Source organism: Cyrtonyx montezumae, unplaced genomic scaffold (assembly GCF_038088225.1).
Source record: "Cyrtonyx montezumae isolate F1298 unplaced genomic scaffold, pur_monq_1.0 scaffold_0, whole genome shotgun sequence".
Classification (NCBI taxonomy): Eukaryota; Metazoa; Chordata; class Aves; order Galliformes; family Odontophoridae; genus Cyrtonyx; species Cyrtonyx montezumae.
The window spans coordinates 22,311,176-22,334,158 of record NW_027071824.1 but is presented as its reverse complement, the minus strand read 5'-3'; the positions used below and the strand labels follow the sequence as shown (position 1 = coordinate 22,334,158).

General features: G+C 34.5%; 1 protein-coding gene across 2 annotated transcripts in view; it reads left to right on the top strand.

The window, feature by feature from the left end:
- Positions 1-22,983, top strand: part of FMN2 (formin 2) — a 134,135-nt gene that overhangs the window by 67,104 nt on the left and 44,048 nt on the right. For both annotated transcript variants that reach the window (XM_065729833.1, XM_065729825.1), the window contains 6 exons: positions 6,814-6,875; positions 13,232-13,323; positions 13,455-13,584; positions 14,478-14,624; positions 16,053-16,112; positions 16,283-16,403. In XM_065729833.1, coding sequence (XP_065585905.1) covers positions 6,814-6,875; positions 13,232-13,323; positions 13,455-13,584; positions 14,478-14,624; positions 16,053-16,112; positions 16,283-16,403 — 612 coding nt within the window. The remainder of the gene's footprint in view (positions 1-6,813; positions 6,876-13,231; positions 13,324-13,454; positions 13,585-14,477; positions 14,625-16,052; positions 16,113-16,282; positions 16,404-22,983) is intronic.

Below are 22,983 nucleotides of genomic sequence, written 5' to 3'. Positions count from 1 at the left end.
CAGGGGCATTTAATTTTACCACTGTATATTTCATACTTTTCTGAATGTAGTGTTTATTTCAGAGAGGCCTGTTCAATTTTCTGTATTAGAAATATTGTATTTTTTATTTGAGATGAAGAAGTACTTACCATGTTATTGGAAGCATTACAGACAAGAACATGATGCAGTAGTATGCCTGTGGTTATGTGAATAACGTCAGTAAGCTCACATGGAGCAGAAAGTAACACTTATGGAAGCTGTGATTTTAGTATGTGACCAGTTGGATAACTTAAATGCATATTTTGCGATTCAGTTAAATTTAACATTGTTTGGATTTAAATCTGAGTTTATTTGGTAAGTACTGTGCTGTTGTGTCATACCATAATCTACCTAGCAGAAAAGGAAGCTAATGCATTTTGATCTAAGATTCTCTTGGCTTTTTTTTTTTTCATGAGAACACTGTGGAAGATGTGATTTTTTCTTTCCTACTTCTGAATTGGATAGTTCAATCATTCTAGGAAACCTGATGGAATTGTCTGCACTGAGGTTTTCATCTGTGTTCTGGTTGTATTGACATCTGTAGTGTTTCGCAGATTTTTCCAAATTCATTTCAGTGAAGGTTTCTATTCCATATTCAATAAGCAAACACAATTATTTGCTCCTTCTTTTGTTGTTGCTGGTCAGAAAGATTTAATATTTTACATCAGTCTGCATACATCTCTATTAGTGTCCCTTCTCTCATTTGATCATAATTTTCCATTGCTTAATGTTATACAAGTATATTAGTCTTCTGCTGGTGTTAGTTTTGACCATTTTAATTTTACTACCTTGGAGTAGTTTTTCTTTGATGAACTCTGAAATAGTTATTCAAGGTATATGACACAATATGATGCCTTTAAGTAGCTTACTATTCACTCATGATGTGTACTCAAGAGATGTAAGATTTAGCCTTTCCTTCCAAATCCTCTTCTGGATATTCAAAATGAGTAGAAGTTACATCAAATCTTGAAAAATAATTATAAAAGTTATTTAGCCTTCTAAGATGTTTTCATTGTTACAGTTCTATCTCAAAATAATGCACAGATTTTGAGAATCTGTTTATATACAGTATACAGTTTCTGTATATAGGAACCACAAAAATCAGTCTTTTGGCATAGGTTAATAGTAACAAAGTTGATTTCTCCTGTATGATTGGTTGCTTTTTCTGTTTCTTTCATTCCTCAGATTGGAGCCTAAGATGGAGATTATTTAATTCATTATAATTATCTGAAATATAAATTGGGAAAGATACCTTAGAAGGTGCAACCTCTTGGTGTCTTGTAGTCTTGCACCTTAGTCATGCAGTGCTGGAACAGCTTTGATACCCCCAAATCAGTGCCCCATGCTGATTTGAGGAATAAGAAAACCATGGTACATTGCTATAAAAGCTACATCTGTCATTCAGTGATTAATAATCAGCATGCCTCTGTAGTCTGCTGAAGTGTCTGCCCATTGCTTATGCTTGATAATGGAGATTTGAAGTCTTGGAAAAATTATTGGTGAAATGGAGCAAATGAGAAAGCAAAGGAGTAACCACATGCAGGAGGGGAAAAGGGGGTGTGGTGTCTTGGAGTTATAGCTTTTTTGGAGTCATGGGGAAGGTATCTGTGATGGAAAACAGCATGAAAAATTGGAGGAGCTTGTTCTTCTCCCGGAAGCATAGATCTGAGTATAGCAGGGTTGTTTCAGAATTCCTTGTGCAAGATTGAGATGATTTAATTTCAGCTAGCTGTCCTCTTTGAGGAGATAAGCTTCAATCTGTTATCAGCAAAGTAAGATTTGGAATTTCTCAGTCAGTTTTGGAGGGACAGCAAAGCTTAAGAAGTCTATTTGACAAGGGCAGTGAAGGGGAGAATGGTGTGAATCCTACCCTGAGGAAAGCACATATGACCAAGGGTTGGACTGAGTAGCAGGCTGCTCATAGTCAACCATAAGTGAGACTGTGCTAATGAGAGTTTTATGATTTAAGTGGCATCTAGAATTACTCTACTGATTGATCTTTTTCTGAAATTCTTCTTAGTAGGAAATTTTTAATGTTGGCCTTTTCATTTAGAATGAATTTCCAGATTAGTAAATAGAAAAGGATTTTAAGGTTCTGGTTGGTTGTAAGAAGCAGCCTTTTCTCTTTATCACTTTGTGATATTGTGGTGTATTTAAGTTGTAGATTTCCTATTTCTGTATCAGATGCCAATTAAAGAAATGTGATAGCTGGTATTTCACATGTTCCTAGATGCACAGGGTCTGCTCTGAAAGTAATGCCTGCTGTTTTCCTATGTTGGTGGTATGGCAACAGAGATTGAACCTTCCCTCCAGTATTTGGGTACATTTTATTGCTCCGCAACAAATGACAAGAAAAGGAAAGTCTGACAAAATGACATCTGACATAGAAGTGAGTATGAAGTGAATGTGTGTAACTGAATTCTTGTATGTGGGAAAAAATGTCCCCTCTGAGATTCTTCAACGTTTGCTGTATGTTAATGGAGACTATACAGTGGATGTGAGTGCAGTGAGGCCTTTCTGCAGTGGCAAGAACAGCGTGGAAGATAAGCCATATTCCAGGTGATCATGCAGATTTTTATGAGCTCATTGTGTAGGTGCCTGTTCATTGCTGATGAAAATACATAGCTCATGGTTGAGACTGTGTTGGAAAGCAATGTTTCATATCTGAGAGGTTTCTCTATCAAACAGTGCTCTTTTGTATCTGTTATAGTTTACATGGAAATAAACAGAAGGCATTACTTTTGGAGAAGTCTACATACAAATAATTAACTATCTATTTTTTTTAACAACAAATATCACAGCTGTGTTCTTTTGTAATCTTCCTGAGAATACCCTGTGCATCTTCCAAATTCCTCTTGGTGTTTTCTCGTGAATTACTTCTTCATTATTATAGTTGTTGGCAGAAGCTTTGATTTCATTGGAAGCTTAATTATATATACTCTGTTCCCCTGAAGGAGTGTGATGATTCACTGTGTTTGGTTTTCTTAGATGCATCTCCGATCTAAAACAGATTAATATATATATACGGGAGGAAGTACTTCTGTTCTCTGCGTTCAAGCATGCCTCTAAATGTAGTCACTTTCTTTACACTGATCTCTATTCTTTAGCAGTAATATTATCTTCTTCCTTGGTGAAGTACGCCAAGATGGTTTTGTTAATTAATTGATATTACTGTAAATAGTAAATCTTTGTCATTTTGCATAAGTTTGATTATCCTGTCAGTTTGAAACTAGTATCAAAATTATTGTTGTTAATTTGTGTAATTTTTCTCATTCACACCGTGGAAGTATGAGGTGCAATGGAAACAATTCTATTCTGCTCAGTTTCCATATTCTTCTACAGTTGCATTACAAAAAAAAAAAAAAAAAAAGAAAGAAAAGCACCATTTCTGTCCCAAAGACTCTAGTTCAAATTTCAGTGTTAGCTGTTATACAACTAATAAGATTATCAGGGAAGTTCAGGACAGGAAAAAAAATTTAAAATGGTCCCTCTAACTTAACTAGGTAGAAATAGAAATACTTTATTTTTGGCTAGAAATAATTTGAAATGTTCCTTTTTTTCTTCTCTGCCTTTTACATTGTTGAGCAGCCCTTTGTGACTGCTCTTCAATGTTTTTGTTTTTACTGGATGTTCTATAAACATCTGTTCACTAATGTTTGGTTTTTTAGATAGAGTTGCTGGTTAGTAGTTCCTTTTTATTTTTGTTTGCGTATCTGAATATGTCTTGTTCAAATTTAATTATGTTTCTATATATTTATTCGCACACTTTATATATATAAATATACATTGAGTAATTCTAAGTATTAGTACTTGAAACTGATGTTGGTTTTATGGACAGCAGTGACAACAGAGATATGAGAAAAGAGAAAGAACTGTGAAATCGTAAAGGTAAAAATGAAATGTCTGAGTTTTTGAGGAAAAGAAAATCGTTACTAGTAGAGTAATAGCCGGTTGATATTTTTCACTGCTGAAGAACATAACTGACAGACTGGATGATGTGCTGGCTATTAAAGATAATTTTGTAGTTGTCAAGACCGGGGAAATGGCAGTGTCAATTGTGAAACAATCAGAAGAGTTGTCTTCCACAATAGAAAAGTGGATGGAAATATCTATTGACCGCAAGACTCATAAACCCTTGTACAGATGGATGCAAACATCTGGAGTAGAACTATAGCATTCTTCAGAAGATTTTGAGGGAAAATGAGCATTAATTTTAGCTTTTGTACATTTTCTTTCTTAGTTGCTGCATATGGAATCTTTTTGTCATTTATTGAAGTCTATAGTTGTGCTGATTGTGGAGAGGAGACGATATATGTTTAGATAGTTAATTTGGCTGCATGAGAACGTTATTGCTTTTTTCAGTTCAGATTGTCCACATAAGGGAATTAAATATGCAGATATGCAATAGCGGTCATTTCTTTGCCAAATATCATGTTCCGTATTACAGTGCTGCTGTATCACCAAGAAACAAAAGTTAATCTGATTTCCATAGGGAGGAAAAAATTAAAAATCCCATGGAAAATGTTAGCAACTTCCAGTGGGATCTTTGCGTGCTATTTAGAAACATATACAACTTTCTATAGAAACTTTTTTTTTGGGGGGGGGGAGTTAACATATATACTGGGATCTAATTTCTCCAAATCCTCAGACTGATTTGTTTTAAGCGGCTCCCTGAAGTATGTACACTCTTCTGCATACCTGTTTTGTTGAAAGTACACAGACCTGGCACCGCTTTGTTTGCCAGGCGTCCTCTTATCTCATGCAAGCATTCAAACAAAAGTGTTCTATTGCTCCCTAAGTAATCCATGGGTGATCTTAACATTGAGCAAAAGTCAGAACAGGAACTTATGTAATATTTCTTAATGCAGGAGTAGACAGTCTCTGGAAAGAAGAGTGATGGGGGTGTAGAGCAGGCAGAAGACAGACAGTAAGTCTAAATAAATAGCTGAAGGTCTGCATGTTCATATATGGGGCCGGGGGGGGGGGGGGGAGTGTAAGTTTTAGATTCCTGAAATTTAGGGATAGTAAAAACTGAGCTTCAACATATATTCTGTTTTTAATAAAGCTGTTTGTATACGTGCTTTCACGTGTGTTTTCTTAAAGTGGAGCTCTCAAACTAATCTAGACCCAGTTTTTATTTGCGTGTTTCTTTACAAGGCAGGTTTGGTTTATTTTAAAGCACATAGATACTTCTATTGAGTAACAAAGATTATCAAGTACCTTTGAGAGAGCTTATTCATTCTATACAGTCACAATTATTTGCACTTAAGGGGGGGGGGGGGAGGGTAGAATTAAAATATTCCAAATAATTAGTAGCGCATTTTTGTATGGACCTCCTCCCCAAAAATAAGTACAACATTGCTTCCTAATTTTTTTACAACTACATTGTCATTATCTTTAAAATTTATGTAATTTTTGGGTAGGGAAGAGTGTTTTGTTTTGTATTATTTCAGAAAAATGAAGGTTTTCCTTTTTTTTTTTTTTTTAATTTCAGTCCCAAAACATACATAGATAAGGAGTACACTGCTTAGTTTAATCAAGATCAATTCTTCTTTGTTTATAATATTCTTATGCTAAAACTATGCATCAGGCCTGGAAGGGGGTAATATGATGAGTCCCAGACTCAGAGTGGTACATCTAAAAGCTTTAAAGTAATCGGAACAAATGAACTTGAATTATATTGTCTGTAGTCTTTAGGTGTATGCACAATCTCTGTGACATAAATTGAAAAGACAGAAACTACCCTTGTGCTAGCTTGCTCTCACAGATCAAAGTTACAATATCTAGATTGATCTTATTAGTCTAGAAATGTACATATTGTATCATTGCATACACATATAAAAACACCTTATCACAAAAGAAAGTAAAATTAATGAAGGCCAGGATGGGGGAAGGAATTGGTGTAGTGTGATTAAAGACTTACCATTTATTTCAATGAAATTGGAATGAGGAAAACTAAATTTGTCTTATAAATGAATTGTCCTTAATAGTTACATAAAATATATGAGACTAAAACATTCTAGTTTTAGAATAATTCTTGCTTTGTGTTAGATAAGAATAATTATTCATTTGTTTGCACAAGCATTATCTATGCTTCATGAAATGTTCCTGGTAACAGTGGGAAGGCAGAGTTGCATTCCTAAAAGTGTTCCTCAGTCTCTTTTGAATTTTTTTTTTGTTGATCAAGAGTAGTTGGATGGAAATCACTCTCTCTGTGTTCACTGAACCAACTTTCTGACACTGAGAAAATACAATATACGTGTGGCGCCAGAATTGGTTGGGAACAGGAAAGGCATATTTTGTATCTGTACTAAACCTGTCGACTTAGTGCATAGAAGACTTGACCCTTGTCAGGTGTCTTGAAATCAACTGGCTGACTTATGGATTAATCAGTTTAAGACTGAAGCCAACCAGTGACAGGAATGAGCTTTGTTGTGTGTGTGTGTGTGTGGCTGTGGTGCAGATTTACAAATTTTTATAATGCCTTCAGTCGGACCGTGAAAGTCTGATGTAAAGCTTATCTCTGATCTCTGGCTATGGTCATACTCGTGGGATCGTGTGTATGTGTTTGGGGGCAGGGAGATGAATTCTTTAACACTTGACACCTGGCTCTACCAGGTTTCTACCCCGTAGTGTTAGGAACTGTACTATTAAAGGCATTAATATAGTTAAAACCCTTAAGCTGTATGACCAGTAGGTCATAAAAACTATTGGTGGATATTGTGCTTAGTCTTTCTTTCACAGCTGGATTATCATTTTGACAACTAATTCTTTTCTCTTTTGTCTTTTTTATAGCTGTTGTGAACTTAGACAACTCTGTGGTTGACCTAGAGACCCTTCAAGCCCTGTATGAGAATGTGAGTAACTAGAGGAAGTTTGTACAATGTTGGAATACTGTAGGTCCATATGAAAGTATTTAGGATTTGCACCAACAGTCATAAGAAAGAGTGCAATTTTGAATTGACTGTTTTTTTCTAAAGGAAATAGAGTAATGATAAGTGGTTCAGCTGTATTAGTTGTCCTTGTGCATCATTTATCTATTTGTTTATTTATTTATGCTAAGCGCACATTTTGTTGTAGATAATGCAATTTATGTATGAGAAATCAACTGTGTTCCTTTTTGATTGTTTCTGGGTGTGGCAGTTTTTTGTCAGTAGACATCAGACTTTGCTCTTCGGACCCTTGGTTTACCCTGGTAACCTCACTAATGTAGTGCTTATCAGTAACAAACAATTGTTTTTAATAAGAGCAATCATTTCAATTGTGGAACCTTAGTTCAAATTATTCTGGAGGAAGCCCCTAAATAATTAGGATTTTAACTCTGAAAAGAAAAGGCTTACTCTAGGGTAATGTAAGAAAAAATAGTATAAACTGCCAGAGGCTTCATACATGTCTGGTGCTTATCATCAGAGCATATTTGACTAGTAGGTATGCAAAATCAGGGATTCAGAATGTAGTCAGGCATGTTCTAAAACTTTATAAAGCCAGTCACGTGCAAAACTGAAAGAAGTGGATTTTAGAAGTGCATTTCTGCATTCAGCTGAGGCGAGTGAGTATTATTCCCTTCTTGGAGCATATTGCCTGAATACATGGTGAAGTAAATTCAGAAAAGAAGAGATTTTCTGTTTATTCTCTGAAGCACAATGCTGTGAGAAACAGAAGTGCATTGAAAGCCAATATATTTTGCTAGACTTTTCATTTCCCTCACGTTCTAATTTTAATAATGCACTCATTAATTTGACATCTTTCCTTTTTTTTTTTTTTTGTATTTTCTGGACTAACTTTATATGCCCTACTTTGCCCTACTTTATTGATTTCTGAAATTTCTCATTTGAGGCATGAAAAGAGAGACAGTAAACTCTAGTCCTCTTTGCCGGGAGAGGATATTGGGTAACACAGTTTGATTGTCTAACAAGAACGTGGAAGCACTGCTATTTGATCTCTCTGGAACATATGGGAATGCTTGTTTTACAGTCTGCATAGCTGTGCTATTTTTTTCTCAATTTTTCTGTGCGTATAAAATCAAAAAGTAGTGGATTAAATAAGTAACAGTGAGTCTGCCTAAATTTGCTATCGGTTTTCCTAGACAAACATTAGCAGCTAGGATATGCATGTGTATATGTAGGTTGCTCCTAAAGTAACGCCTCCTTTTTATTTCCATGGAAATTACTACCAATTCAAAGAGCAGAAAAGCACTGTTTGATAGAGCTAATTCTCAGCTACAAAACAATATTTTTCAATATAGTCACCACCATTAGTGAATTTGCATAGATCAAGATGGTCTTCTCTTCAGGGGCAACAGCTGTGCATGACTATCTGGAATGTGGCTTAATTCATGTCATTGTTGCTACTGCAGAGATGCACTATCCACAGCCTTTCTGTGCTCACACCCACTGTTTTGATCTCCAGAAATGATCAGGAAGAATCAACAAATGTCAGGGGGGACAATGTTTTCCACACAAATGAACTCTATTACCTTTGCTTCATACTCACTTCCATGTCAGATGCTGTTGTGCCAGATTGTCCCTCTGATGCCATTTGTTGCGTGACAACAAAATGCAATGAAATATTGGTACAAAGATTCAACCTCTACTGCCATATTGCCAACATCCACCTCTGACTTGTGGGCCAACATAATGGAATACGAGGCATTATTTTCAGGGGATAGACAAGGGAATTGAGAGCACCCTCAGTAAGTTTGCAGATGACAACAAACTGAGCAGTGCAGCTGATACACTGGAGGGAAGGGAAGCCATCCAGAGAGGCCTGGAGAAGTGGGCCCGTGTGAACCTAATGGGGTTCAACAAGGCCAAGCACAAGGTACTGCACTTGGGCCGGGGCAATCTCCGGTATTTATACATATTTGGGGAAGAACTCCTGGAATTTAGCCCTGCAGAGAAAGACTTGGGGGTCCTGGTGGACAGGAAGGTGGACATGAGCCAGCAGTGTGAGCTTGCAGCCCAGAGGGCCAGCTATATCCTGGGCTGCATTAAAAGAGGGGCGGCCAGCAGGGAGAGGGAGGTGATTTGTCCCTCTCTACTCAGCTCTTGTGAGGCCCCATCTGAAGTACTGCGTCCAGGCCTGGGGCCCCCAGTGCAGGAAAGATGCAGAGCTCTTGGAACGGGTCCAGAGGAGGGCCACTAAAATGATCAGAGGGCTGCAGCATCTCTCCTATGAGGAAAGGTTGAGGGAACTGGGCTTTAGCTTGGAAAAGATTGCCAGGATAGTAGTTTTTACTGATTAGAAATGAAATAGAAGCTTCATTTTTTTTTTCTTTTAGCGTTCCATTGAGTGAGAATGTTTAGTTGAAGTTAAGACCTCTTTTGTTACGCTCAGTAACAAAAACAAACAACAAAAAAAAGAGCAAGTGTTTCACCTGATCAGCACCTGCAATTACTCATAGTGGGAAAATTCTGCATTTAATTGTGAACTCTGTTAGAAAAGTTGAAAAATTCATTTTAAATAGCAGCATTCTCTCTATTACATAATAATGTGCATATTCGTATATTCCCAACATTCTCATTTTTTATTGGTAATATACATATTTATGTTGTAATCCAATGATGTGTCCGTCAATTTAATTAGTAGGAAAATGCCAGAGTTAGTAAATAGAGTACCTGTATTTAAATCCAATCAAATGATATTTCTAACAGGCATTAGGACTTTTTACAGTGTAGATAACACCAAACCAATCTCAGTTCGTACTGCAGTAGTATTGCAGGCATTGAAGGGGTGGTGGGGTAGGGAGGGGAGGGGAGGACAGGAAGAGAAAGTGGAAGTGGAGGGGAAAAAAAAAAAGATAATGCCATGTATCTCAATTTTAGATATGCCTTTGGCAATGTTTCACAGGATGTTCTAGAAAAGTCTGTGGAAGATAAGCCCAAGTGGCTCTTCCAAGGGGTCTGTGAAAAGCTGCTTCAAAGAGTACACTCTGACAGCAGAACACAGGAGTTAGGTATTAAATAAAAGAATACACTGATGGTAGCTACTTATTCTGGTAAGAATTTGGAACTTTGCCATATTTTAATTGTGGCATATGCAGTATTAACGTATGCTATATAAAAATTGTTTTCATATTCAATGGCATCATGCATGACAGAAATAGTTGTGTTTTAATTTATTTTACTGAATGGAATGTGGACAAGTGAGAGAACAGACGAAAACAGTGATTTTAAACCTAAGTCATAATTTACTAAGCAAAACCGGAATGAAGTGGAATTATTTTTTTTTGAGTAAAACAAATATGTTTGTTTGAGGCCTTGCCTCCTGTCTCCTTAGGAACAGAACAAATGCTTAAACTTCAGCATGGAAGATTTAGATAAACTATCAGGGAAAGTATTCCAGTGATGAGGATAGCAAAAAAAAATGCCAAAACAGGCTGTTGGAGAGGTGGTGGATTCTGCCCCCTGCAGTTTAGAAGACAGGTGGGAGTTGTAACTGTCAGAGATAACAGAAGTTCTGATTTTACTTGAACAAGAGAGTATTACTTTGAGAAATATGTGATCTTACAGTTGACCTCAGGAATTAAAATTGTCCCGTTCTTAGTTTTTCTATCTAGAAAACTTAGCTTGTGACTAATTCTGTGTTTTAGTAAGTAGCTGTAGCAATGTTTTTTTTTATTCCCTTTTTTACAATTCATTTTAAATAAAAAAAAATTTATGCGTGTATATGTATATTTTAATAGATCATAAGAATTGTACAAAAGTTATATGTTCATACTGTTTTAAATATTTCCTTGAAAACCACTGTTTAGATTAAGTAATTTAGTAATAAGTATTTAAGTTAATAGATATTAAAGTACTTTAGTTTACTTAATTGAATTCATAATACAGAAGTAATTTTTAATACACAGTCATAATTGTAGTTTATCCATTAAGCATGCTTTTCTCTTACCTGGTATCAACTTCTCATTTCTCCACCCTGTGAGTGTCTAATTTCCTTTTTGTCAGCATTAATGAAACATGGCTACAAAAGAAGGTCCCTGTGGAATTCTATGGATAGATGTATCGTACTCAATTTAGTTACCGCATACTGATTGTGGTCACCTTTCTTATACTCTCAGTTTTGGAGACTGTTTGGCATGTTAGTAAGCTTTGTGATTCAGGATAGACTCTTAAAATTAAAATCACTCCTGCAGAGGCCTCTGAGAAGGAAGGAAACCACTCTCATTTGCTCAATAGCAAATAATTAGTTGTTGACTTCCCCTAAGTTTCTGAAAGCAAACACCTACATCAGATAGAAGCTTAGAATGTAATTTTAGTGAAAGATAGTATAGTTATCCTTATTGTTTTTATTATTATCAGTTACCTATTATTAGAAGACAAACTTTTTGAGGCAATAATCATTTCTTTTGTGGTTATTTTATATAGATATATGTTGTGAATACAGATACAACTTTATAATCAGTGGGTGTTTCACCATATGTTTTGCCCCATATGTCCTTTTAGAGTAAATTTGTTCCATTCTTTTGTTGAATAATGGAGTTGGATTTAAAAGAACTTTATTTTTGAGAGCTAAGAAATAACATTGAACACGCTAGAATTCTTAAGTTGTAGAAGTTAAATGCACTAAGTGCTATTGTGCCTCTGGAAAAGGTTTCTTAATTCCTTGAATTTTTTTAATCTAGGAAAGACTGATTGATAAACTGGATTTATTAGTCTGGAAGATAATGTAACAAGTGATTAAGGGAGGGGAAAAAATTATCCACAGCAAGTTCATTCATTCATATTCTCAAGTTGATTCCTCTGTGGGTTAAAATAATAAAAAAAAGTTGTTTTTTTTTTCCTAGCCTTTCCTTTGTTTTGTTTGATCAAATGTCTCCATCCTTGGAGATAGCTGAAATCCAATTGGATGCAGTATTGAGAACCTCCTTTTGCTGCCTTTGCTTTGTGCCAGAATGTTAAACTAGATCGTCTCCAGAGATTACTTCACACCTCAGCTACATCGTGATTCTGTGAAACAGATACTGAAGATACATTATAATATCATAGTGTTAAGAACAAATTTTAGGGAAAAAAAGTTGTTAGCAATGTTATTACTCCAGTGCTATTAGAGCATTTCATAGATGCGAGCAGACTACTTAGAAGGAGATAAACCTTGAAGAACCACAGGAGCCCTGGGTAAATACTAGGACATGTAATATTTGAGATGGATGGCTTTGCAGTCATTTCTAGATTTCAATTGATTAGAGAAACTCAGTTTTTTTCTCACTCTATCTCTCTTCATCTTACCATTTCATGATAGTATTTTCCCTTTTCATGTGGGACGTTTAACAACCTCAGGAAGAACTGTCCAAACCTGACTTTCTAGTTTCAAATTGTAGATGGAGCTGTGGCAGTACAATCTGAGGTAGTTCCCTAACTCTTCCTTTAGTTGTGTAAAATCTTGAAAGACAAAGTAGATACAGTCTTAGTGCTTTGGCATTATGTATTCCACTTTTATTCATTTTCATGCTGTTTGATTTTACATATGGAACAGGAAAAGAAGTTAAGCTGTTTTTCTTTTGATTAAAATACTGAGGAACAGTACAAAAATACCACAGAGTCCTCTAAGGAACTGTACGGTTTACATATAGTTGCTCACACTCATTAATATAAACTCATTAAGACAAAAAAGAATGAAGACAATTTTATTCCATATATACACACAGAAGTTCTCATGTTTCATACTTCAACAAATTGTTGTTCTATGTTTTTTCCAAATACAAATTAAAGTTTCAGTTGCGATGTGCAATACAAATGTATTTTCATTTTAGTTGATTTTGTTTGTTGTCTGATTTTTGTTGTTGCTGTTTTTAAGTAGTTATTATTTACATAAATTTAAGGACCAGACTGCATTCAATTGCAACTCAAATGCTTTGGAAAGAAAATATAATGTGAACAAAATTCTTGATCCAGTGACTTTATAAACAGACAAAGAATAGGAAGTGGAGGTGAAGACTATTTTCTCAATATCTAATTGAAATATTGTCTTATTTTTTGCATATTATCAGTAGTCAGTGATATTATAAGGAAGTTCTTCTCATTTCCATTTTATCTAATTTTGTTTAAAGTCACTCCATGGACTTAGAAATTCCACTGTAAGCACATGCTGGAAATAAAAGAAAAATGTGTAATCAAGATTAGTGACAACGGCATATCTATTTGTGTTTTTTGACTGGGTTTTTACGTAACACTTAGGTAACACTTTTAATTGCTCTATCTATTTATTCCAGAGAGCACAATCAGATGAATTAGAAAAAATAGAAAAGCACAGCAAGGCATCTAAGGAAAAAGAAAATGCCAAGTCTTTGGACAAACCGGAACAGTAAGAATATACTTAGAAAATAATACAATTTAATTCACTTCAGAAAATGTTGCATGTTATTGTAAAGTAGCTATAGATTATTAAAAAAAAAATCAAACCAACTTGATCATTTTTTCTGCTATTTCTTACAGGTTCCTCTATGAACTCTCCCTAATTCCCAACTTTTCAGAACGTGTATTTTGCATTCTGTTTCAGTCAACATTTTCAGAAAGCATTTGTTCAATCCATCGCAAACTTGAATTATTACAGAAACTGTGTGAGGTAGGTTGTGTTCCATAATGACTTAGAGGTATATTTTTGAGATTTAATCTTATTAAGTTGTACTCATATTTCAAAAGTTTTTTTCTTTATTTACTCTTAAGTACTCATTACATCTGAAGGATAGCAGTCCTGGAGAATAGAATGTTTTATGATTGCACTTCAACATCAAAGCAAATTTTGAGGTTAGCTTTTGAGACTGAGCTATATCGTATTGTTACCATAAATGCATATCGATCTCAGGAAAAGAATGCACCTTTTCCCTTTGTCAAAGCAAAATCTTTCCTCTTTATAATGACTATGTAATTCATTTCCAAAGGAATAACAGTTCCATTCACCTTATGTTTGCATGGTTTTCAGAAGTGTGCAGCTCGATAATATCAATTATAAAATGATTGATAGAAGGCAATCTAGGTGTCTAGGTGGAAGAGATTCCTGTAATTTGGTAGTCCCTTGGAGGAAGAGGGAGGGGGTAAAAAACACAAACAAAATAACATAGCTTTAACGTGCAGGTTTTTTCAGTGTTTTCATAACTATTTTTAGTGGTTTGTTTTACCTCTTATGGTTCTGTTTGTTTTTAAATAGGTGTTTTATTGGTCATTTTAGGGAGTTATTGCAAAAGCCACTTCTAAATTAAATACATAATTCACACCAGCGCTACTTAACAAATTACTGTTTCCTTTTTCCTAAAAGATCACCTCTTATAATATGCTGTTTTCAAATTGTATAAATAATATTTATATGTTATAAATATATGGATATACATTATACTTTAATAGTATATACATACTGTATTTAAATTAATATCCGTTTTGAAGAAAAAAATTTCCATTCACAACATATTAATACTATTATATAACTTTGTGTACATCGCTTTTTCTTTTTCTCTTCTGTAGACACTTAAAAATGGGTCTGGAGTTATGCAGGTTTTAGGTTTGGTTCTTGCATTTGGAAATTACATGAATGGTGGAAATAGGACACGAGGACAGGCCGATGGGTTTGGACTAGACATCCTGCCAAAACTGAAAGATGTCAAGAGCAGTGTAAGTTGATTTGAGACTTTCTGTAGGCCTTACAATATTAATATATTTTCACAAATTGCTCTTCTTTCATTTTTAAATTAACAGTGTGTAATTTAGAAAGGTGTATCAAAGAAAATTCTTAATAATTCTTAAGACTTTAAATTAGCCCCAAATCTGTTCAGTGAATCATTCAGGAGCTTAGAGGATCTCCTTTATGAGGAAAGACTAAGAGTGCTGGGACTGTTCAGCTTGGAGGTGCTTATAAATATCTAAAGGGTGGGTATTAAGTGGGTGGGGCAAGACTCCTCAGTGATGTCCAGCATCAGAAAAAGAGGCCATGAGCACAAACTAGAACACAAGAAGTTCCATACAAACATTATGAAAAAATTCTTAACTGTGAGGGTTACAGAGCATTACAATAAGCTGTCCGGAGAAGTTGTGGAATCTCCTCTGGAGATACTCAATATCCTTTACAACCTACTCTGGGGAACCCTTTCCAGCAGGGAGTTTCAGCTGGAGTTTCTTTCCAGCACTTCCAGTTCTGTGATTATCAAGTTCTGCTCTTCTGAAAACGGTAGAAAAATAAAAGCTGGTTTCCCTAAATACATATGCTTTAGCTATTGTATAAGATAACATGAGTAAGCTAGCTTTATCATGTCAATTACTTTCTTTGAAAGAAACTTCATTCTGGTGTGTCTGTTCCTGCAGTAAGCCAAGGGAGTGATGATATGAATGATGCCATAGCGTGTCTTGGGCAGCATACTTTATGAACTCTAGATACATCACCAATTATTACATCACAGAATTTAGTTGAATATTTAAGTGCATTAAGTTCGATTTGGTGACTCAAATACTGTGACCATTAACCTTCCAATTTCAAAATACATTTTAAGCTCACTTGTTGCTGTTCAGTCAGAAAAGTTCTCATAATATGTATTTTTCCACCTGAAAACATGATTTTATCTAAAGTCTCTTCAAGTCAAAGACGTCTTGCTGAAGTTCTATTATATATGGGAAATAAGGAGAAGGTAATTTCCTCAACAAAGTAAAAAACTATTTTATAAAAATAACTTTATTGGTTTATTTAACATTTAATTATAGATGAGCAAAAAGTTCTTAATGTTACTCGTGTAAGTTGTATACACCAGCGTAGAAATGGTTTCATTTTGAGAAATTTCATATGCAAATATTTCTTGCAATCAACTACATTTCTAAAATCAGGAATGACTTACACAAGTGTTGCAGCATATTTTTCTGTTACTGTTTTTAAGGATTGTTTAATACTTCAGAGTTTTCTATTGTTTTTCTTGTTTGTGTTCAAGTGAAATCCCTCCCCTAAAACAAATAAAAGTAGTACATGACTCTAAAAGGGACTTGAATGAACATTTCTGATATGTTTTTCCCTGGAGGAGTCTTAATAATGCAACAACTATTTTCTCTTTTACACAGGACAACAGCAGAAGTCTTCTATCTTATATTGTCTCATACTATTTGCGTAATTTTGATGAGGTGAGTGAGGATGAATTTTGCTTTTTTTTTAACTTCAAGATCAAAAATCAGCTTACTGGATTTGTCTTTCTTCTGACTAAGATAAGAAAATGCACACGTCCTTTGTGTTATATTTTATTAAATAAAGGTGTAGAGAGCACTATGTAACTGCATATTTGTGTTGTTGTCAGGATGCTGGAAAAGAGCAATGCATCTTTCCTCTTCCAGAGCCACAAGATCTCTTTCAGGCTTCACAGCTGAAGTTTGAAGACTTTCAAAAGGATCTCCGCAAAATGAAGAAAGATTTACGAGGTACTGAAATTAGATTAAGTGATAATTATATGTTTCAAACATATATCTGATACTACTTTTTTGTATCATTTAGAGAGATTATATGACAGTATAAAAGTAGTTGTTTATACTTTGATTCCTCAGGTAGGCATTTATTTCCTTGATTTTTTTTGCTTTGTGACCATTATTTTATCAATTTAATTATAATAATTCTTTATTTTCTGTAAATAACCTCGTAGAGGTTGTTTAAAATAAAATGATCAGCATCAAACCAATTAGATAAAATCTTCTGTCTCAAAACTAGAACAAAACATCACTGTTTTGTTATGTATATGTGTGAACTGACTGAGTCTTTCATCATAAGAAAAATTTCAAAGCATTGGACAATAACCATGACAAAAAAATTTGAGAATTAGGTCCAAGTACTGTCTAGCCGATGAGAAAAAGTTGTTCAAGACATTGAAATAACTGAACTTTGATAAAATACAATATGCAAAGAAAGTGTTTTTTTTTTCTTCTCATGTTTGTAAAATGGCATTTCTTAAAATTTAGCTTGTTAAAATACATTTACTAGAGTTCTTTAAAGATCACATATAGGACTTTTCTTAACAGCACTGGGGACTAAGCACAAAGTTTAAGTTAAATAAGATAATGAGTTTGTGAAAATGTTAACCAACAGCATCCATAATCCTCAGTATTTTTGCTGAAGATCTACATCAGACTAGGCAACTATATACCCTTATGCTAAATGGAGAGAAGGATTCAAATCAAACAGGGAAGAGATTTTTATTGAATGTATCAAATGGTCTAGAGTCTAGAGAGCATGGAACGACTTTGTGAAACATTAGTGCCTGAATAATCTAGAATGAAAGGTTCTGTATTAAAAACTTAGCACTGTTACAAAGTAAAATCCTACCTCTTCTTTCCCTTAACAAACATCTTATTTGGATGTTTTCTTTAAAAATGTATTTGAAATATTTAGAAGTTAAATTTAAAGTTGTTTCAAGATCGCTTGATGCTGAAGAGCAAACTGAAGCAGCATCCAGCTGCTCTCCTGAATAATCCCACAGTTCAGCCATAAGAAAAATTGTTTCTGTAGTTCTTGGAACTTTCAGATTATGTGAGGGGCAAACTCCAGGCTTACAAACAGAGGGAAAAGATGCTTAGCTTTGATTGATGGAAGGTACTTGAATTCAGGCACAAGAACTTCTAGAGATGCAGACGTTATCCTTTATAAGTTCACCAAAAGTATGGACAAGGGCTTAAATATTTTTAGATCAAGGTTGAAATTTGCACACAGACATAAATCTCTTGTGGAATAAATCTACACTGTGTAGTGATCAAAGACAGCTTTCTGTAAAAATGGAAATTACACGCTTTACTCTGCCACAAGACTTCAGGCAAATTCTTTCAGTGCTTCCAGACCCAGCCCTTAGGCTTGAATCACCATTGTCGCTCTGTTCTGTATATAATGAAATGGAAGGAATAGTTGCAGACACCATGACTCTCCGCTTCCTTTGGGAAATGCGTTTTTAGGAAATATCTTTGGCCCCTTCTGCATCCTCTTCTGTATACAAGGCAACAATTTTATGTCTTTCTTATCAACTCCGAGTGATGCAAAATGCTTTTTAATGTCTCTTCTTCAAAGAAATGTGTCACCCTGAATTCAAAATAAATTGCTTTAAAGAAAGCTCTGATTCCAAGAGGATTCACTACGTCTTCTGCACATTCCAATTGCTTGATTTCAACACATTGTGTGTGACAGCATAGCCAAATTTAATGCTGGTCTTTGTAAAATAATGCAAATTTTAGCTGAATGGCTAAAGTGACTTCAAAGTGGTTTTCCATTTCATTTCCTTCAAGTACAATACCAGACTTAGTAATGTGTATCTGGAACCTCACCACCTGAAAAACTACTGAATGTCTCATTAAATGACTGAGCGGGAAGTGAGCTTCAGATTCTAAGCAAATTATGTCAGAATGCTAAATATGATCCTCACGTTTTGAAGTCATTGCAAATAAATGAGTATTGACTCTTCCGAGAAAGACTGATTATCACCAAATTTTAAGAGAGAAATACATACCTATGACTGTGTTCCAGTTCTGCAGTTAGATGTGGGCTGTAGCTGTGACCCCATTTTCATCTGTGGTTAGGTAGAATGTTTTATGAGAGGATTTCACATTTTCTTATTCCTTTTGTTTGTTTTCATGTTTGCTTTTTGTTTAATTTAATCACTGAAAATATGCATATAACATTACTGATACTATCACTGGTTTAAGAGTATGTTAGTTTCAAATACCCCGCAACCTATGCATGGTGAGATCACACTTAGAAAAAATGGAAGAAAGCAGTCCCAAAAGGATTTTCTTAAAATTACAAATAAATACAACAACAAAAACAAATAAAGCTGGAGGAAGTTTATTTTTGAAAATAAAGAAAATTATTTTGTAGCAATAATGAAATAGTTCAGTCTATTAATGATATACTTTTCCATATAAATATGTCAATAACATACATAGGCATATAAATGTAAATCATCCTTATAATTCTAAAAAAATCTGTCTTTACCATGCTGTTTCATGATTTGGAGCTAGAGCTTATGTTTGAGTTATGCTGATTTTCTTAAGAAGAATTTATTTGAAATTGTAGTTTTTCTACCCTTTTAACTGTGGAAGCTCTTGTCCTTTTTAAAGTTTTATGAATGCCATATGCCTTTCAATTTGTAAATGCTTAAAAATGAAGTCTCTACAGAGATTTCAAATTTAAGTGCAAAAGACTTTCAGGAGGCGCAGTGTGTACCTATTCCAGGATAAATAATGCAGAAATTTACATTTCAGCTAAGCTGTAGGGGAAAAAAAAAATAATGTAAACTTGTGTAGCAGAAGCTATTCTAACCATATGATGTGCAAATTATTCAGACTTTGTTGCTGTTTTTAGATACTATACACCCCAGGGTTAAAGTTAATATGGTAGGTTATTGATAAGAAATAGTAGACCAAAGAATAGGTAAAGCCTTTCGTTCACAAACCAAGTGAGTTTGGCTCCATCTGTTGCCCCAGATTTCACACCTCTCCAGGATTCTAACTTTAGTCTTTTAAACTTCAGTGACATATAGTTTGTTAAGCAACTTGATCTGCTTTTGATCTCTTCTGGCTGTCAACAATGTTCCTTGATGCAGTCATGCCTAGGAATTACTCTGTTCTTATGTTATTCCAGGGACAAAACTTTAGCACTTGTCACATGACTAAACTCCCCATATAAAGGAAAACTGTGCATGCAGGATCACAAGAATATTACATGACTCTTGCTGATTAAGACCTGTGTTGTGTATTCAGTAATAGTGTATTTTTCTAGACACTTCAGAATGATAGAACTGGGGTAGAAAGATGTGACAAATATGTACCCGATCGATTAATGTTTTCATCTGCTCAGTGCTCTTGATGCTGTCTGGATACACAGCTGCAATTTAGGATAATAGTGGATTTGTGGCCCATAAAATTCTTCAGTACATATATTTTGTTTGGGAAGGAACTAGAACACTAAAATGGCAGTGAGAGTTATTCATGAAGCACTTATGGTAAGTTAAGACTGTTTAGAAGCTGTTTTTTGACTGCCTGTTAGCATTTTAGCTTTACAATAGTTAGTTTATTCTTGCAAATCATAAACTGATTCATCAATTGTCATTTATTGCAAAACTTTCACTGAAGCTAAAATGAAATTAGAAACAATGTCAGGCAGAAAATAAATCTGACTAGTCAAATGTTGAAAAGATGAATAATACCAAATAATAGACTGCTATAAAATTGAGCCAGTCAGTGCTTGCATATATGCCATAGTATTGTAATGCTTAATATCATTGACTGTAACCTAATTATAAGTAATAATATTATGTTCATAATTTAAGTATTAGCTTTGTAGTGATGCTTCTTTTTTCTACCATGAGTGCAGAGAAGTCATTGTAAAGTCTCCATCAATAAGAAGCTAGGCAGTATGGCTTGCTATTTCTCTTAGGTTTGAAAGGAACGTGACAAAGTGTTTATAAATTGTTAAGCAAATACTGAGCACTTTATATTTTAACAAGTGTATTCCAAGAAAAGCCCCACAGTAATTTGGAAAAGTACGTTTCCTATTTTTTCATTGCTTCTTAGGGTGACCTAAAATTACCTATTCAGCTTGGCTGTGTAGCTGTAGAAGTTATACATCTAATACCTGCTGTGTAAATCAGAGAAATGGAAGTTCCACTTCAAGTAGAAAGACGTGTAACTGAGTTTGGGGCATTGTCAAGGTGGGACTGAAAGAGATATGGTAGTAGATATGCTTTGATTCCTTACCTGTTTTATTCTTGTAATGATCTAATAACCATTTAGATGTTGACTGTTGTGCTGGCCATGGATTACCTTGCAAAATGAGATTGCATCCACTCTTAGATCTTCTATTAATGCTTGCAAGCTAAATTCTTCTGTTATCTGTTTAATTTACCTTTACAGAAGCAACTATTGTCTTAGCCAAATTAAACCTTTACTTTTGCCTACTTATTAGCAGTGTGCATCCAAAAGTTCTAGCTGTTTGTTCAGCTATTACTGAAGGGGTTAATTGCTGCAGCTATGCAGCATGCAGACTCCTAAACCTAAACCAGATGTAAACTAAAGCCAGGCTTTCAGTCAATCTGTGAGTCATATTTTACTGTCCTTAAAACTCCAAACAAGGAGCTGTCTATGGAATCACTTGAAGAATCAGCAATTCTTAGCACAAGTCTTTACAATTAAAAAATTAACTATTTAATTAAGAGTTCTTTCTGTACATGTGGCTGAATTCATTCGTTTCTTTTGATGAGGCTAGTGTTCTCCTTTGATAAAGTCTAAACTTTCTTTTAAAGTCACAGTTTGCAGCTGCAAAAAAAAAAAAAAAAAAAGAAATTGCTGAGAAAGTTGTGAAAACAGTGGTTATGCTGTTATATTATTTTCAGATAAGCTGGATTCAGGCAGATGTCCTGTGGAACTCTGAGTACTCAGAACCTCTGAAAATCAGGGCCAAAGTTTCAAAACATCCTTAAAACCTTAAATAATCTCTAAAGTCTTATCACAGCATGTGTTCTCTCAAGTATCTTAAATAACAACTGTCTTGAAAATCCATCTGAATTCCGTAGGACTTATACAGGTAAGTATGTGGTCTCAGGTGTGGTCAGCCCAAATCAGTTCATTAGCTGTCCCCAGCTAGCAGAGATTTGAATTTCAGGTAACTAAAATTTATTATCTAACAGAAGTAGTTGAAAAGCATGTATTAAAAAGATACTTCAAATCTTGAAAAAATTATCTTTCCTTCTTAAAAAAAACAGACATGCCCTATTATTTTTGATGCTGAAACTAGGTCTATTTTAGATCATTTACTGAAGTCACTTAATAGAAATGTGAGTACAATGTATGGAATGTTTTGCACCTCCTTTCTTGACTCTTTATATAGATGTTTCTTCAATATTGACTGTTGTGAAACTTAGTGAGGTTTTAGTATATTGATGTAAAGTAGTGATATTCTTTAAGAGGAATGCAGTAGTTTAAAGAACATCCATTGTATTTTACCATGGAAATGTGAATGAGATGAGATTCTTGAGATAGCAGCTACAGGTGGAATTGCATTTTTTTAAAAACAAGTCACTGTTTTTGTATTTTCTCATCAATTTCCGTTTTTAAAGGCCTGTGTATTTATAGGCTAAAATATACCAGTTTGAAACACACGAGACTCAAAGTTCCTCTCACAGGAACCTGGTTGCATTGCTTCTCCAGAAAATCACACACAGTTCTTTGCAGCATGTAAGGATAAAAAAAAAAACCAACAAAATTAGATGGGCTGCTAATCCCATTTTTTTAATATTGCTTATGTGTTAATAACTCTTTAGAAGGTTGAGAAAGTGATGTCTTTGCCTTATACCAACTTCTACTTAGGATGTGAAGTCTTTGGAATGTATGTACAGGAAAATGCATGTAGACTGAGTAGCCAAGAGAACTGAAATCTTTGCTGTATAAAGCAATATGAAGTTATCTTTCTTTGTTCCTCTTTGGGCAATGCCAGTTTTTGAGATAAGTTTCTACCTAGTGTTTGGCTTTTATGCCTGTTTACATGATTCTCATTTAGGATGCCTTGAATTCTATTCCATTCTTGCATTATATTAAAATTTAAAATCTGCTTTAAGTAACTGGAACTTTCTATCCTAGCCCTGTCTTTCTGTTGCTCACATACCTCTTATAGATATATCTTAATATATCTCTTATATCTATATCTCTCTCTATATCTTATATCTCTTAAGGTGCAAAAATAACAGATCCTGTGAGAATAGGGATGGTAATGGAGCAAGTTTTAATTTAAATTGATAGAACTCAAAAATGTTATAAGCATTTGTTTCAGACAAAACTTTTGTAAACCCTTTGCAGGAAGTCTACTTTGCTAACCTAGTCCTTTGATATCTGGAGTGTTTAGGTGATCTGCTTTGTTGGAGTGATATTTTTGTCTGTAACGCTAAGGAAAAAAAATAGATATGGAATACTCCATTGGCATTTTCACATTTTTTATTCATGTTTCATGCCCGCGTTGCTTAGAAGTTATTAA